Source organism: Nuphar pumila, chromosome 1 (genome assembly GCF_984573655.1).
Source record: "Nuphar pumila chromosome 1, dmNupPumi1.hap1.1, whole genome shotgun sequence".
NCBI classification, from domain to species: Eukaryota; Viridiplantae; Streptophyta; class Magnoliopsida; order Nymphaeales; family Nymphaeaceae; genus Nuphar; species Nuphar pumila.
Window position 1 is genome coordinate 99,373,272 of NC_143249.1, and position 14,079 is coordinate 99,387,350.

General features: G+C 39.7%; 1 protein-coding gene and 2 pseudogenes across 1 annotated transcript; 2 read left to right on the forward strand and 1 right to left on the reverse strand.

The window, feature by feature from the left end:
• Positions 1–672: 672 nt before the first annotated feature.
• Positions 673–4,137, reverse strand: LOC149849078 (solanesyl-diphosphate synthase 1, mitochondrial-like; annotated as a pseudogene).
• Positions 4,138–4,198: 61 nt separating this feature from the next.
• On the forward strand, positions 4,199–6,288 carry LOC149849079 (solanesyl-diphosphate synthase 1, mitochondrial-like; annotated as a pseudogene).
• Positions 6,289–12,677: 6,389 nt separating this feature from the next.
• LOC149849080 (uncharacterized) lies at positions 12,678–13,178 on the forward strand. The gene has a single exon (XM_090006948.1). The coding sequence runs from the start codon at positions 12,678–12,680 to the stop codon at positions 13,176–13,178; it is 501 nt and encodes a 166-aa protein (XP_089863074.1).
• The last annotated feature ends 901 nt before the right edge of the window (positions 13,179–14,079 follow it).

Consider the following 14,079-nt stretch of genomic DNA (forward strand, 5'->3'; position numbering starts at 1 on the left):
GAATTATATATTAGAAGCTACATGTAACATCCTAAAGTAATGATGAAGTTCAGATTTGTTGAAAGAGGTGAAAGAGTATTATGAATTAATTAGGGTATACATACTATCTAAATGGAAATATGACATTCTAAACTGCTGGGAAAGTGGAAGCTGACATATATACATGATACCCTAAATTAGTAGTAAGATGAGATGCTGAGTGGGGTGCCATATGCCATGAGCTAGATGCAAATCCGGGTGGTACCGCGATGGGGATGCTAACAAGGGATGGGGAATGGGAACATGGTGTTGTTGAAAGTGACAACAGATTTGTTGTTGGGATACCTACAACAAGGCTGAAGGAAGAGGTGAAGTGGAAAGAAGGTATTTATAGTGGTAGTGTGCTGGATGCATATGCCATAATAAGTGATTTATAATCACAAAACATAGGTGCTGTAGGGGATGGACAACTGTAAGTACAACAATGGTTGTGCTGGAGATGGCAGGTAAGTGTAGAGAGAAAGAGAGAGGTGGTCAGCTAAATCAATTGTTGAACACCAAATTGATATCAATAAAATTTTACAGAAAGAAAATGGCAAGATAGAAGCAAAAAAACAGATATTGCTACAGTAGAATCTGTCATAATTGATCTCCGTTTATCATTATAATGAACCAATAGCCCAGCTCCAGTAATCACCAGTAACGCTGCTGGAACAATATAATAACTCCATGACTGAGAATGCAGTGTTTCCACTGGCAGCGGAAGGTTGGTAGCTGCTTTATTCTTTGTATTCCTACACTTCTGCCAAGGTAGGCGAGTGTAATGTCAACATTTGTAGCAGCATCAAAACCTCGGTCAACAACATTACCCAACTGAGGAAACTCTTCCATAGCAAATAATATTGGACCCATCACAATTCCAAGGTGGATGTCAGACAAAGAACCTTTCCCAAGGGAAAATGATGTTCTCGTGAAGTCTAGAACATCATCAGTCAGCTGAAATACTAGTCCCTGTAAATCAATAAGATTTATAATTTTATTGACCAGTTGTCAAATGAAGAGAATCATAAAATATGTTTTGAAAAGCAAAGGAGTGCCACTAAAGTAATTGGTCCACAACCATATGGAATTTCTGCTGCTAAAAAAATATGAAAGCTTCAGTTACAGTTGTGAAGTCACATAGAGACTTCCAAACCATAATTTAACGAATGATGCAGGAACAACAGAGGTCAACTTATCAACAATTTCTGAAAGTCCCGGAACGCTCAGCAAGAACAAAAAGAGATCAACTTATCAACAAACCTGAAAGTCCTGTCATGTTCAACCAACTCAGACGACATCTTTAAACAGCCCTCAGTAAGATACTTTGTGGATGGGTCTCTTCATTAGACTTGTCTTTTCTTGATTCAAAAGGTTGGGCTAGGTTTGCTGGCTGTGTACTGGGAGCAAAAAGAGAAGTTTCTTGTTCCCAACAAACGTCATCTAGAATGTTCTCTCAGGGCCAAAATTGACACTTAGAATTTCATTACTAATGAATACCAAAATTTTCGAGAATCAGAGGGGGAAAGGATGACTTTGATGAAATATTGAAAGCATCATAAGTTTAAATCAGATTCCGACCATACTCATAAGCGACCATTGAAATTTCTGTTGTTTGTCCTGCAAGCAAAGCAATAGCTTTGCAACTGTTAGATATCACTGATGTTGTCTTGTAGTATGGCTTCTGCAGATAATAATCCATGTCGCAACGTCGGCCAGCAGTAGTTGCCATTTGCATCATTTCACTAGTCACAAGATGCACTATAACAATAGCAATTATTGATACAGCTTCTGTATCTCTTAAAGATGCAAGAGTTACACATGCCCTGGAAAGTATAAAAAAGAAAAAAAATCCCCAGCTAGTACAGTTACCTTATTTCCCATTATAAAATCGAGTGAACCTGTACCACGCCTTGTCTCTGCATCATTTAGAACATCCTCATGAAGAAGGCTTGCCGTATGGATTATTTCAGTAATCTCTGCAATACACTGCTGCCGTGCACGTAGCTCCTTGGATAAACTGTCAAGTGTAGTACCTCAATATCATCTGCTTAGCCAGTTTTCTGACATCGGTACTCCGAAAGCCCATGGAATCTGACACCGTTATCGATTCATCATCATCAGCCAACCCATATTTAGTCAATTACGTCTCCTCCCGATATTGAGATTTTTAACTGGGTATTATCTGAAACAAAGTCATCATAAGATAAAAATATTTTATCATAAAATTAAAATAGTAATGTCTGTAATGAATCATCAGAAAGGAGAGAGAAATGAATTAAACATATCGAAAGAAGTATACGCCCCCTTTAGGTTTCCTGTGTTGAATCGCAGCAAGACTCTCAGAATAGTTGAATTAAGTACACCATGGCTGCGTAATTTTGAAGGAGACAAATTCCCCGATTCATCAAAAGGAAGTCTTTCGAGCATCAAACGAAAGGGCAGGTCAGTCTCCATTTGCCATGTACAAAGCTGATGTAAGGCAGGTTGACAATTCCTCTCCTTCTGACTGAGAAAATCCAGAAACTTCTGTGCTCACATGATTGTAACTGCGCTGACAGTGTCTATGTTATTTTCATTTAGCTCCAGTAGGAATGGTGATCATCGATCACTCCCTAAGTTGAATCAGCGATCTGACTTATGCATATCAGTCTTCGACACTCCATTCGACTTGTGCACCAAGAAGTCGATTAATCGATCCCTTTGATGGCGTGAACCCAGCCCCTTTTCGTAACCGATTCGAATCATCACCAACCAATGTTGCTAAAAAAAAAACTTGGGAACCAAAGGCTTGATGACATGGATGGCCACAATAAAATCCCATCTTAGTTTTGCCGGGAACAAACAGAGTATAATTAGAATGTGTAGCAGGCTTGCAACAAAAAAAACGCAAGGAAATGCCAGTACGCAATAGATCAATAACAGGGAAAATGTAAAAAAAGAAATAGAAAATGTTCAGAATGATATAAAAGATACAGGAAGATACGAATGAATGCAATAATGGATCAATACTGGTGTGAATTTATCTCATTACCTTGAATTTTAAACCAATTGTTCAGCCTTCGAAGGGCTCATAGACCCCTTTTCCAGTTTGATTGATGGAGAGGGATCCTTTTATTGTCAGGTTCCATTCACTGTCAAGAATACTGGTGACAATCCCAGAACATGAATTCCAGTTTACGAATTCGAAATCCTCCCATCCGTACCATGAAGCCATAATTTCGGAAATTAGATTGGTTTCATCATTGGTGGTTGTTCAAGATTTTAGCAAATCCCTGAGGTTCAATATACCATGAGTTTTCTCAAGCTCATGCATCCAGTTTTCTTACTTTCCAGCCGATTCAAGTATGGATTCACCGAATGGGGAGTCCATTTTGGCCCGAAGAGCTAAGCGATAGTGGAGAACTGATGCAGCAACTCATTGCCATCATTCAGGGTATCCGTGATCACCGAAGGAACATCAGATCTAGGCTTCTTATACTGATATTAACAAAAATAAAATGGAGAAATAGGAAGTAAAAAGGGAAATCAAAGACAATTGAAGCAAACGGGGGATCGACTGTAAGGTGAAACGGGAGAATGAAAAATAGGGAATCGGAACAACTCCTAGACAGGGAGCAGGGCGTGATTCAAAACAAGAATCATATGGAAATTTAAACACAGTAAGACGGGACGTAGAAGGAACTATTGAAAACAACTTCAAGCAACAAAACGAAATCACAAAACAGAACTAAGAAAAGAACAACAACAAAACAAAAAAAAAAAATTGTTGGAATCGCTTGATTCCGGTGGCTGTAGCACTTGGTGGGTTGGTACTGCGATAAGCAGACCGACACCATCAATGATGCATCAATGGTAGCCCCAAACGGGTAAAAGAGGAAAATCAGAAAAAGGGGAAGAAGACTTACCTGATTTGCAGAAGTTCTGAAGAAAGGGGGAAAGAGGCTTCTTATGTGACCTTTGGGAGGAAGACTTCAGAGGAGAAAGAGGGATCGGAGAAGAGACGTGGAGAGGTGAAGGAGAAGAAGATGGAGAAGCAGAAGATGGATGCAGAGAGGAAGGAGAGACGATTCGAGAAGAAGGAAGAAAGTGTGGGGGTGACAACGGATGATCTTCCATCGACTGATGTGTGCTCCTTTTAAACTGGGAGAAGGAGGGTTCGAGAGGTAATTGGTTGGAGATGGAGGGTGAAAATGGAGGGAGATGTGCGCGGGATGAAGGGAAAGGGGGCGATGGAGAGAAGCCTCTCGAGAGTGAGAGAGAGACTGAAGGGAGAGAGTTAGGGTTTTCAAAACCCTAACTCGACTCTTAAACAAAAATAAAGTTTTTCACAAGAGGGGCCTCTTTAAAAAGTTTTTTTTCCAAAACGGGTTTCCAAAACCCATTTTTTTAAAATTTCCTTCATTTATTTCTGATTTTTTTTTTTGTTCTTTTCTCAATATTTTTATTATTTTTTTTTTGTATTTTTGGAATGAAAATCTAAGATTTTACGAGAAAACAAAGATTAAACACTAATTTTTTGTATTTTTCTGAGAAATATTAAAAAAAGCATTTTTCTGAGAATTTCGAACCATTTCAGGGAAATTTCTTCAGAAGAATGGGTTTGGACCCAGGTTTTGAGAAAATGTTCGAGTTTTTGAAACTTGAATCGAGAAATACACGTGATGGATCCAAACGGATGTCGGATGGATTGTCCAAGCTATTTAAAAACTATTTTTGGTATGATGACTTTGTTTCAGATAATACCCAGTTAAAAATCTCAATATCGGGAGGAGACGTAATTGACTAAATATGGGTTGGCTGATGATGATGAATCGATAACGGTGTCAGATTCCATGGGCTTTCGGAGTACCGATGTCAGAAAACTGGCTAAGCAGATGATATTGAGGTACTACACTTGACAGTTTATCCAAGGAGCTACGTGCACGGCAGCAGTGTATTGCAGAGATTACTGAAATAATCCATACGGCAAGCCTTCTTCATGAGGATGTTCTAAATGATGCAGAGACAAGGCGTGGTACAGGTTCACTCGATTTTATAATGGGAAATAAGGTAACTGTACTAGCTGGGGATTTTTTTTCTTTTTTATACTTTCCAGGGCATGTGTAACTCTTGCATCTTTAAGAGATACAGAAGCTGTATCAATAATTGCTATTGTTATAGTGCATCTTGTGACTAGTGAAATGATGCAAATGGCAACTACTGCTGGCCGACGTTGCGACATGGATTATTATCTGCAGAAGCCATACTACAAGACAACATCAGTGATATCTAACAGTTGCAAAGCTATTGCTTTGCTTGCAGGACAAACAACAGAAATTTCAATGGTCGCTTATGAGTATGGTCGGAATCTGACTTAAACTTATGATGTTTTCAATATTTCATCAAAGTCATCCTTTCCCCCTCTGATTCTCGAAAATTTTGGTATTCATTAGTAATGAAATTCTAAGTGTCAATTTTGGCCCTGAGAGAACATTCTAGATGACGTTTGTTGGGAACAAGAAACTTCTCTTTTTGCTCCCAGTACACAGCCAACAAACCTAGCCCAACCTTTTGAATCAAGAAAAGACAGGTCTAATGAAGAGACCCATCCACAAAGTATCTTACTGAGGGCTGTTTAAAGATGTCGTCTGAGTTGGTTGAACATGACAGGACTTTCAGGTTTGTTGATAAGTTGATCTCTTTTTGTTCTTGCTGAGCGTGCCGGGACTTTCAGAAATTGTTGATAAGTTGACCTCTGTTGTTCCTGCATCATTCGTTAAATTATGGTTTGGAAGTCTCTATGTGACTTCACAACTGTAACTGAAGCTTTCATATTTTTTTAGCAGCAGAAATTCCATATGGTCGTGGACCAATTACTTTAGTGGCACTCCTTTGCTTTTCAAAACATATTTTATGATTCTCTTCATTTGACGACTGGTCAATAAAATTATAAATCTTATTGATTTACAGGGACTAGTATTTCAGCTGACTGATGATGTTCTAGACTTCACGAGAACATCATTTTCCCTTGGGAAAGGTTCTTTGTCTGACATCCACCGTGGAATTGTGATGGGTCCAATATTATTTGCTATGGAAGAGTTTCCTCAGTTGGGTAATGTTGTTGACCGAGGTTTTGATGCTGCTACAAATGTTGACATTACACTCGCCTACCTTGGCAGAAGTGTAGGAATACAAAGAATAAAGCAGCTACCAACCTTCCGCTGCCAGTGGAAACACTGCATTCTCAATCATGGAGTTATTATATTGTTCCAGCAGCGTTACTGGTGATTACTGGAGCTGGGCTATTGGTTCATTATAATGATAAACGAAGATCAATTATGACAGGTTCTACTATAGCAATATCTGTTCTTTTGCTTCTGTCTTGCCATTTTCTTTCTGTAAAATTTTATTGATATCAATTTGGTGTTCAACAATTGATTTAGCTGACCACCTCTCTCTTTCTCTCTACACTTACCTGCCATCTCCAGCACAACCACTGTTGTACTTACAGTTGTTCATCCCCTACAGCACCTATGTTTTGTGATTATAAATCACTTATTATGGCATATGCATCCAGCACACTACCACTATAAATACCTTCTTTCCACTTCACCTCTTCCTTCAGCCTTGTTGTAGGTATCCCAACAACAAATCTGCTGTCACTTTCAACAACACCATGTTCCCATTCCCCATCCCTTGTTAGCATCCCCATCGCGGTACCACCCGGATTTGCATCTAGCTCATGGCATATGGCACACCACTCAGCATCTCATCTTACTACTAATTTAGGGTATCATGTATATATGTCAGCTTCCACTTTCCCAGCAGTTTAGAATGTCATATTTCCATTTAGATAGTATGTATACCCTAATTAATTCAGAATACTCTTTCACCTCTTTCAACAAATATGAACTTCATCATTACTTTAGGATGTTACATGTAGGTTCTAATATATAATTCTAGTGCATACTTTGTCATTGCATACACATGAGTACTTCACCAATTGCACCTTAGGTCCAAAGTAGTGTTATATAAATTGTTTCCTACATACATCTAGTGTTAACTCTGTTTTTGCAGGAACATGAAAGAAGCTTGAAATTAGAAAGCTTTCGATGTTTTCAACTTCAACATTGTAATAAGCCAGATATTAATGAAAATTTAAATTTCCAGCTTTTAGATAGAATGAATGAGCATTGTAAATATCATGAATTTCTTGTTCTCATATTTTTTTGCCTTTATTTTCCAAAATCTCACAAATGAGAACACGAATGGCACGTGCACCATTTTGTAAGAGGTAATTAATTCTAAGTTGATGATTTACATCAATGGCCATAGTCAGGATGTAAACAAAACTTAGGATTTTTATCTTTTATGAAATAACACTGGATCCCTTCTCAAAATTCATCATATTTTTCTTAAATATTTTCTTCTTTTATCAGAATTTAACTTAAAATTAGCTCAAAATATATACCAATGGCCATAGTCAGGGTATATTGAGAGTTAATTTCATTTTAAACTCTATAAAAGCACAAAATATGTTTTATTCTTCACCTGAATTTAAATATAGATTATTATATAATACATTCAATGACCATAGTCAAGGATGTATTATATTTTCAATCTTATTTCAATTCATGTAAAGAATGAAATATGATTTTCAAAATCCGATTTCAAAATTCTTCAAATTCATTCATCATTTAGGATAGAACTGCATCATGTTTTCAAAAATTCCTTTTTTCAAAACTCCAAGTGATGTAAATATCTTCTTCAATCAATCTTCAATTCTTGTAAAATTCAATTCATCTTTTCATTTTTAGTTCTATTTCATTTCCAATCTCAAAGTTCAATTTAACTTTGAGATTTCAAATTCATTTTATATTCAAAAACTCCGACCAAATTCAAAGTTCAATTTAACTTTGAGATTCTTTTCATTTTCTAAAGTTCCCAATTCAAAACTTTGAATTCAAAGTCCAATTTAACTTTGAAATTCATTTGTATATTCAAGATTCAATTTCTAAAATTCATTTTTCCAAATTCAATTCAAACTTAGAAATTCTTGATTCATCTTCTAAATTCCAGATTCAAACTTCAAATTCAAAGTCCAATTTGACTTTGAAATTTATATTCAAAGTTCAAAATTCTCAAATCAAATTTTGAAATTCCAAATCCATTCTAGGATCCAGAACCCAATTCTATATTTGGATCTCAGACTTCAGATCCACTCCATTTTAGGATCCAGAACCCAAGTCCATCTCGGATTCTAAAATCTCGGATCCCATTCTGTTTAGGATCCGGAATTCAATTCCAATTCTGGATTCCAATTCCATTTTCGAAATCTAAAATCTCTTAAATTCATTTCCATTCTTAAATATCATTTGATTTTCTCAAATCCATTCTAAAATTCGAATTCAATATCACTTCAAAATTTCATCTTCTTCTCCTAAATCCACGATTAAATTCAAAGTCCATTTCTAACTTTGAAACTTCATTTCCTCTCATTTCAAAACTTCAAATCATTCTTTCTCAAAATCAAGATTTATTCTTCCAACTCTGATTTACTTTAAAGACTTAAAACTTCTCTGATCTATCTCAAGTTCTAAGTCAGATTTAATCATCTCTTCACTCCCTTGCCAAGTTCCTCTCAGAATACTTGGAAATTTCCAAAAAAATTCTTTTCAAAAGAGCATACATCCTTGCATTGCACAAGTATGATTCTTTGTGCATTTAGAGTTAGAATAAATTCTTAGATTATATTTAGGCAAAGCAAAAGGCATAGATTCGATCCTTGGTTCGATTACCCCTGGTAAAGGCGCCAGGAACGGTCGAACCTCGTATCGACGAGCGAATCCCGTCTCTCCATTTTTCCCGCAAATTTTCAAAACGGAGGCGAGTTAAATTTCTAAATATTTTCAAATAAAGGTCAAGTGAAAACCCGCAAAAGATGTTCCTCTTCTCTTTTTCTTACTTTCTTTTCTCTTCTCTCTTTCTTTTCTGTCTTTTATTTTTCTCCCTTCAAAAAGGAGGAAAATGGAGGTTAGAAAAGGAAAAGAGAAGGAAGAGAGAGAAACCACTAGAAAGGAAAAATTTTGCGATGATCACAGGCACCGCACCTGCGGACCCGAAACATCCGTTTGCCAAACTGAAAGTGGGACAACAATGTAATTCATACCTGGTTCAGAGTGTGGAAAACATCTAAGGAAAGCACTAGGACGGGACACCAGAGTGTCACAGGTCCATTCAGTCATACCGAATCGATTATTATGGGATTTAGTGTATATATATATATACACTCCCATACATGCATATATGTATGTATATATCTATATACATATATATATAAATATATATATACATATATATAAACTTACTCGGCCTCGGTGCATCCGAAAGCACGCACTAGTGCCCAAAAATCTGACCGAGTTGTGAGGATGGTTTGGGGCAATGCAAGGGCTAATTTGAACCTAATAGGATTCAGCTCGAAGGAGGTGCGAGCTGGTTGTTGCTAAAGCGTGTTGACAGCCACGATAGTGGCATGAACAAGGCTGCAAGTGTGCCCATACAGGGATCCGCACACTTGCTACCAACAGGTTGCAACTAGGATTTAGGTCTGGTCCATCGGACCACGCTGCCATATATAAAAAAAGGTTCTGGTCCGACACTTGGTTCGGACCGGATTGCTAACCAGATTCGGTTGTGGCTGGCTCAAACCCCTAACAAGGGCTAAACGACTGAAGTAGTGAGAGGGAGTGCCAAGGGCAGGTCAAAGTGTCTGGTCCTCCGGACCAGACAGCAGCTAAGACCGATTAGGGTCTGAACCTTTTAGTTCAGACCCGAGCCCAAAGTGGCTCAGCCGGAAGAGAAGCCCCGGGGGTGTCCAACACAAATTGGCTGACACCCGGCTCCAACTAGGTGGAGCCGCGGCTAGCACTAGGTGCTAGCTAAGCTGCCAATGGGTTCAGGTCTGAACCATGGTTCAGACCTGTACCCTCTAAGTGCTAAAGGGATGCCAAGAGTGCACAGTACCCAAGGGGTACGCGCGCCAGCTCCAGCCAAGGAAAAAAAAAAACGGGTTGGGCCAGGTTTGCGCCCACGCTGGTCAAACCGGTTAGGGTGCGGGTCTAAACCTCTGGTTCAGACCGGCACCTTAACCCACGCCGAAAACTAACAACATTAATATATATATATATATATATATATATATATATATATATATATATATATATATATATATATATATATATATATATATATATAACCATTTATTTAAATGCCTTTGCTGGGCGCGCGGGCCACCCGCACTGCGCCCAGCTCCAATCCTAAGCGCAGTTGGTCGGTACAAGGGGTCTGGTCCACAGGACCAGAACGAGCCACCCTTGCCAACGTGAACCAGAGCCCAAGGGCTCGGTTCACAACTGCTAAAAGGGAGTGCTGGGCACGCCCAAGGTCGGCCCAACCTGCTCCACTCCTTGGCTCCAAAAGAAAAACCGAACAAAGAAAAAAAATGAACAAAAAGAGAATACAAAGATTGAAACACAACAGTTACCGGCGACCTGGCCTTCACACAACCTAAAGGGAGTGGTCACGTCGTGACCCCCGACCAAGAGCTTGGCTACAACACCAGTCCCAATGTGCTGGGACTGGGTTGAGCCAAAAACCCAAAGGAAAGAGAGCACAACAAAGGAAAATGAATGAGCTAACGGCTGGAGCACACCAATCGGTGCTCCAGCACTCAAAGAGAGAGAGGGCCTCACGAACTGGGTGTAAGCTGGACGAGCCCAGCTCGGTCCAGCACACCCCTAAGACGACAATGCCATGAACCAACAGAAAAAAAAGATATAAAACAAGACAACATCATCATAATGGAGTGAGCAGCTAACATGCATGGAGGAAAATGAAGCATAATCAGAAATAACAAAGTAGAATCGAAAGAAAACCAATAGTAAATGAATGCAGCACAATGCCAATGTAAAACTTTGAGGATTCAATATTTAAAACTATACTTCTAAGCTAATCCGCCATTTGGGCTTGCATGCATTGATGCAAAGCGCCATTGGCTTCATGTCAATCCGGAATCATAACAAATGAGGTGAGTCTTCACCTTTGCTACTTTGAAGAAGATGAAAGAAGGATGATGTGCTGCAGCTACCCACGCCCAAGAGAGAACTCACGGTTGGAGTGAGGAGGCTTGAGAGAGGAGAAGGATTTTGGGAGAGAGAAGAGAGAGTGAAGGGGATAGGAAAAATCGCCCACTAGAGAAGGGGCCCATTTTTTTTCTAAAGTTTTTATAGAGGTTGGGCTTAGGGTTGGATGGTTGGGATTTAATCCCTCCAAGATGGAGGGTTGGGGAGATCCACGCCCCCCAACAACCAATGCATGTAGGTCTTTCAAAAAGTTTTATAAAACTTTCAAAAACGCCATTTGGAAAAAGCCTTTAAAACTTTGAAATTTTACAAGGGGGCGCCCTTAGCTACCACCCCACAAGCTCAATCGATTTTGAGCTTTTGAATTTTTTCAAAAGACTTACAAATTTTCCATGGGGTGCCAGCCCCATGTCTCCCTTTTGGAATTGACGCCCCTCATGATGGGCCTAGGCTTCATCATGAAGGTTTTAGAAAAGATGCATGGCCAATGAAGGCCTCTTCTTTAAATCCATGCAAGATAATTTCAAAGATGTCATCCAGCTGGTCAACCATTGGCCATATGGTCAACCATGGCCATGGACGTCTACTGGGTTTGGGTCCACTAGATGCTTCGGATCCAAAACCAAAAATCGCATATTGTATATATATATATATATCAAAATAATGCTTATTTAATGCATTAAAATAATAATTTAATTCCAACAAAATATTTAGTTCTCTTTATAACCCTAATTAACATAAAATGGATGTTGCCTCTTAAGGAAATCACCTCTCGTTCGCTAGAATTAAGCGTTCTAAGTTTTGGGTCCAATATTAAGTCAAGACTCGTAATTCACATGCACTGACGAGGTTTTCTCATTGTTTGGATCTCAAATTCGGGGTGTATCACCACAACCCTATTCCAAACTTACCCTAGAAGTTTCATAGGTTGATTCATTCTGAATTTCCCAAAGTCACTCTATTTACATAAAATTACGCGATTTTACCTGATTCTTAAAATAAGCAAAATCTCAGAAATTGTCAAAACATCAAAAATTCATCGATTTCCACATAATTACACAATATACATCAAAATTAAAATCGTGGATCTTACACCGAGGCGCTACGGAAGTCGGAAGGACTATAGAGACTTCTACACTAGCCAGTCTTGAGAAATATTATGTGATGTTATGTTGTTAGAAACACTGAGACAGTGTTTCGTTTTTGGTTTTTGCTTAAATTGTTAGTTGTGCTTGTTTAACCCGATCTGGATGTAGGGTATTTTTGTAATGCTTGCAGTTTTCTTATTAATGAAATGAAGTTTTCTATCTCTGAGTACTTGCCAGTTGCTTACATGTGTAAATTCTACTTATTTAGATGGCGTGGTGTACGAGATGTGATGATCTCATGGAGACCTTGAACAACCTTATGGAGGTTGTCGGATGCCAGGCAGAAACAATGCGGAACATGGGCGAGCATGTTCAGCAGGCCGCCCAGGGTCAGGGAGTTCCTGCCTGAGTTCCAGCTGCAGCGGTACCATACAAACAGTTCATGAGCATGAATCCCCCATCGTTCGACGGAAAAGCGTCACTTGAAGCAGCTGAAGATTGGGAGCGGGAAATGGAGCGAATCTTCCATGTTTTGCAAGTCGGTGATGATCGCAAGGTGGACTTTGGGACGTATCATCTCAGGAAAGATACGGAAAGGTGGTGGGTGACCACCTGGGAGATTAAAATTGACAACCAGCCAATTGGTTGGGAACAGTTCGTTGAAGCCTTTTTCGCTGCATACTTTCCAGCTCACGAGAGGAGCAGGAAGATGCAAGAGTTTCTTGATCTGCAGCAGGGTAGTTCTTCTCTTGCGGAGTACGTCACTCGTTTCCGCAGCTTGGAGAGATTTTGTCTGAACTTGTACACGACGGAGAAGGAGCAAGCACTTAAGTTTGCTCGAGGTCTAAAGCCAGCTTTACGGACGAAGGTGTACACCCGTGCACCGATGACAGTAGACGAGGCTTTCGAGACGACCTCCTTACTAGAGCATGATTGGGTGGAATCTTAGAAGACTCCTGCATCTCGTCAGCAGCAGCATCATCCAGGCTAAAAGAGTTGGCCGAGGAAGAGACAGTTTCAGAAGAACCAGGGTGGAAGGAAGTTCCATCCTCTAGCAAAGAAGAATCGGAACAACAACAACAGCAGCAGCAACACCAACCAGCTACAGTACCCAAACCGTAGGCCCCAGTATCAACATCAGCAGCGCCAGCAGCCACAGAAGCAAATTATTGCGGCTAGTTGCCCAAAGTGCACCACAGACCATCTAGGGCGACCTTGACCATGTGACACAGGCAGTTGCCTTTATTATGGTAAGATGGGACACTATATCAGGGATTGCAAAAAGAAACAGGCAGATGACTAGAGGAGAAATATGCGTAGTACTTCTCAGCAGGCGCAACAGAGATAGCCCCAGGCGTACCAGCAGCAACAGCAGCAATCGCATCAACCGAAGCAGACCAACCAGAAAGTTATTGCCGGACATGCATACGCGGCAACGGTAGAGCAAGTGACCAAGGGAGAGTTGGTCCAAGGTACTATCTCAGTCGCCGGACATGCAGCTTTTACATTATTTGATTATGGTGCTTCTCATTCTTTCATAGCTGCTAGATTTGCTCGTACCTTACCGTTGACAGTAGAATCTTTGAATTACCCGTTGGAGGTTTGCACTCCGACTGGTAAATAGTCTTTTTGTGATTCGTATATTTCGAACATCGAGGTGTCAGTGGCAGGGCAGAACTTGTCAGCTGACGTGATCCTGCTAGACATGACAAAGTTCGATGTCATTCTAGGCATGGATTGGCTTTTTGAGTATCATGCTCAAGTCTTTTGTCGAGAAGGCAAGGTTGTTCTTTTCCAGCCTGATCATCTTGTCTTGGAGATCAAGTTTCCTCGACCCTTGCATGATAGTC

Bases quoted from the DNA above. Each gene is read 5' to 3' on its own strand.
- LOC149849080 (XM_090006948.1), top strand. From the start codon at position 12,678: ATGAATCCCCCATCGTTCGACGGAAAAGCGTCACTTGAAGCAGCTGAA.